The 3,923-nt window shown below is 34.5% G+C and overlaps 1 protein-coding gene across 1 annotated transcript; it reads right to left on the bottom strand.

Annotated features, from left to right (window-relative positions):
* Positions 1–213: 213 nt before the first annotated feature.
* On the bottom strand, positions 214–3,511 carry LOC140965171 (heat stress transcription factor A-8-like). Its single transcript, XM_073425265.1, has 2 exons — positions 3,039–3,511; positions 214–1,328 (listed from the first exon to the last, which is right to left on the bottom strand). Exons 1-2 carry the CDS (start codon positions 3,252–3,254, stop codon positions 453–455), a joined length of 1,092 nt encoding a protein of 363 aa, XP_073281366.1. The 5' UTR covers positions 3,255–3,511; the 3' UTR covers positions 214–452.
* Between the last annotated feature and the right edge of the window lie 412 nt (positions 3,512–3,923).

The raw sequence follows: 3,923 nt of genomic DNA, 5'->3' as shown, positions 1-3,923 counted from the left end.
TCTAGTAATATTTTAGTAGCAGACTTTACAAATTGAATACATATCTGTAACCAACGAGTGGTCCTATTGGTGGTATTGAAGAGATGGAAGTGATCTATCCAAATTATTGCACAACTAAATGGATTTAATTATGAATCATCTCAAAAAAGATTAGTGATGTAAAGTAGTTCAAAATATTAAATTGGGCAGAAAATCGGATAAATAAATCTAAAAAAAATGAAATAAAGGGTTTGACAGATGTTAAGGTAAAATCTGGAGGCAGATTTTCATATACATAGGAAGAGTGCATAAAGCGTAGCAAGGATATTGGATCGAAAAGAGCCGACCTGGTAGAAACTCGAGAATCAAACTCGAAATATTGTAACTAATCTTTAAACAAAAATAGATTCAAGAAAATCTAATTTCTTCACTCAAAACTTTAAAATTTTTCAGTCCTCTCTCCAGTTTCAAAATCATGTACCATCTGTGATCTTGTTCTTATCTTCGTTGACATCATCATCTAAATCATTTGAGACTTCAGATTCTTTCGGCTGGAAGTTTGACTCTTCCATCATCCCAGGATCTGGAAACGCCTCAGCATCAAGATTAGAATATTGTTCGTTTCCTACCGATGGATTCGACAAAAGAAGCTGATCTAGCATAGTATCATATTCAGGCAAATCTGGAATAACAAATTGGCCATGATTTTCTGAAGGAAGTTGCTTTTCATCCAATGATCCAGAGAAAAAGTCAATGTTCATAAAAAGATCTCTCAGTTCATCTGAAGAAATATCTAAGTCCATCAAATCTTCGGATTTTGAAGTTGATGACATTGCTTCTCCATCTGTTGGAGGCTGATACCTGACAATCCTTCCATCAGAAGGAATTGCTTCAAAATCATCTGTAACTTCACTCAGGATGTTTTTTCCATTTTCAAGAATTCGCCAGTTTTTCTCCTTTGGCTTCAAAAATTGCTCGAGAAATTCGGGGATTTGCATCGCCATCACAATGAAAGAAAGCATCTGCTGCTGATTTTTCTCCATGCCTTTTAATTGTTCCCTCATGAGAAGTACTTTGCTCTGTGAGGTTTCTTGATGCTGTCGCAGTTTTTTCAGTTCTACTGTGACAGCGTTTCTGTCTATTTTAAGATTCTCAACCTCTTTCCAAAGTGCAAGTCTCTTCTCTTCCACGGATGCTAAAGGAATCGTTTTCTTCGGTTGGGATGCATTTTTTTGCATTTGACCTTGGGGGTGCTTTCTTCTAGTGATGTTCTTTAGTAAATTCTTCTGCCCTTTGATGAAAGACTCGTTTGCAAATTCCCAACGATCCGTATCGATTTTTCTGAAACCCTGCATTAAAATGAAAATTAAGGTTAATAAAATTATAGAATTTTTTCGTTTTCTTAACAGGAAAAAGAAAAACAATATTACACCTCACAGAAACTATACCAAATTCTTGGTTCCATATAAACAAAAAAATAAAGCTCTGCTTTAAGATATTCATCTACCCATCACAAAAAGCATGCCTTCGCTAACGTGCGCCAGTACTTGCAATAATATGCTTTAAGAGCAGGAGCTATCAAATATTTTAAGGGAATGATCTGTTGATGGCTAATTAATCTACTTGCTACATGCAGATAACAACCAACTCTGACATAGATGGGAGCTTCCAAGAATAAAAAAAGTAGCAACCGGCAAGTGGCGTCAACTTCGGCAGACCGAATCACGGAAGTATGGTCATTCAAAACCTGAACTTCTTCGAATGACGTTTTCAAGATTAATAAAAAGCCAAACCAAACATTCCACGACACAGTCTAAACTTTCAATTGACCTCAAATACCTCTAAAACACAGCGTAATATGCGTTTGTGATGGACCAAATATTACCAATCATGATTTTTCCAAGAAAGAATTCACTCACTTATTCCATCCCATCATGCAAAAGACTTATTTCGAGTAATTCTACCTGGTAAAGACACTTCAAGAAAGATGATTAACGTAACATTGTAACCATATCAGAAGAGAAATTTTGTAGAGCATAAGATGGCAAGCTTGTTTGCAGGAGCCTTCATGGTCATTGCGTATAACCACGCATACATCTAAACAAAATCTCAAAATTTAATATTAATAATAAAACAATAAAATAAAGAATAACACAATTCTAAGAAAATAAACCAGACAAGAGTCAGTTTTTGAACATTCATACATACGTCTCAGATAAATTGTAAGGTACTATAAGCTTTGAGGTAGTTTTATTAAAGCAACTATTTGGCAAACACGTGAAGAAAACCAAGTAAACAAGAGACCAGCTTCAGTTTTCCAATAAACATCAGAACTTATTAAGAAATACAAACGACCGCTTAATCTGATTACAATTCTATAGTCAAGTTATTAGGAGGCATCACCACTAAACTCAATCGCAAAAAAACTCAAGTGACATTTTCATATTATCATTTATAACTCAACTCGATAAAACTTCCAACAAAAATTCATCACCATCCTCAGTAAACAAAATCTATAGGCCCTTTTGACTATCGTTCTACCACAAGTCAACTCCAATCATGCAACATCCAACTTTAACCATAGTTCCACATAAAAGACAATAATTTGGTTCATTTTGAATTAGGCTTTGCACCCATTCACCTTTTTTTCGGATACCGATCTTGTCAAACACCATCCACATATCATCACATATGTACAGATACAGCAGAAAGGCAAGATTTCCCCCTCAAACGAACACTTTTATATGTACTTTTTTCAATTCCCATGTTTTGTACCCCTCAAGTTTCCCCACCTCAATCCCTTGTCTAGTCTTTCCCTCCTCTCCCAAATTCCTTCCTGGGATCTATCGCCAGGCATCGATTTTCCATTACATTAGTCATCTCTCCATCGACCAAATTAAACTCATGTCGGGCGACACATTAAATGAACAAATTTTCAAGAAAGATCACCAAATACTTCCGAAACATTACAAAAATATGTTTATCAACTAAAACTCAAGTCCCAGTAAGAAGACAAACATAATCAACCGAACACACAATTCAAATGTAATTCTGCTCACATAGATATTGAGTTGACGAACAAAGCTCGAGAAATTGTTGTGCTTGAAGTACTTGGGAAGCAACTGGGAAGCAAATTCGGATTCATCCCCAATGATAAAGCTTTGATTCGATTCGTTCCAAGAAATCAATTCATCCGTGGACTCATCATTCACCATCTCATAACACTTGACCAAAAAAGGAGGGAGAGATGTCCCATTTTCCATTGATTTCACCATAATTCAATCTAATCCCACAAAGTCCGGCTTTGAAAAACCCAATTAAGATGTTAAAAATTCCTAATCGATGAATCGAAATTCTCTGACACATGCAAATTATTATATGCAAAATATCAGCATATGATTTCTTGGAAAGGAAGGTAAGTAAAGGAACTTTCTGGGAAAGCGGAGGCAGTTTTGAATGGTAAATTAACCTAGGTTAAATGGGAAAAGGGTAAATGCAGAATCAATCAAATACTAAAAGTGCTGGAAAAAATCAGAAAATCAGTGGCGGTTGAAATTGAAAATATCTCAGAAATTTACTGGTCCGGTTACGAGTTTTACAATAGCTGCAATTCAGTTGGATGCCACTTTTTTTAGAACTATCTTAAAACTTTAATAAATTAATAATATCACGAAGAGTAAATTTTAGTAATTTAAATAAATATTAATTAAAAGATAAAAGAGCTAGCAAAAGAAGGCATTTAATTCTTGGAATAAATATTAATATAAGGTTGACATATGGATCTTTTACAAAACATATATCAAAGAAATTAAACAATAAATGATTTTATTGAGATCCATTTCAGAAACATAAATTCATAAAAATCACCCACAAACCCCTTTAAATGTCATCACTCGACTAAGTAGGTTAAAAGGCTACAACATAAATTTATAATTTCTTGGTTA

Source organism: Primulina huaijiensis, chromosome 18 (assembly GCF_012295235.1).
Source record: "Primulina huaijiensis isolate GDHJ02 chromosome 18, ASM1229523v2, whole genome shotgun sequence".
Lineage (NCBI taxonomy): Eukaryota > Viridiplantae > Streptophyta > Magnoliopsida > Lamiales > Gesneriaceae > Primulina > Primulina huaijiensis.
Note: the sequence above shows the minus strand (reverse complement) of the source record. Positions and strands in the feature narration are given on the sequence as shown.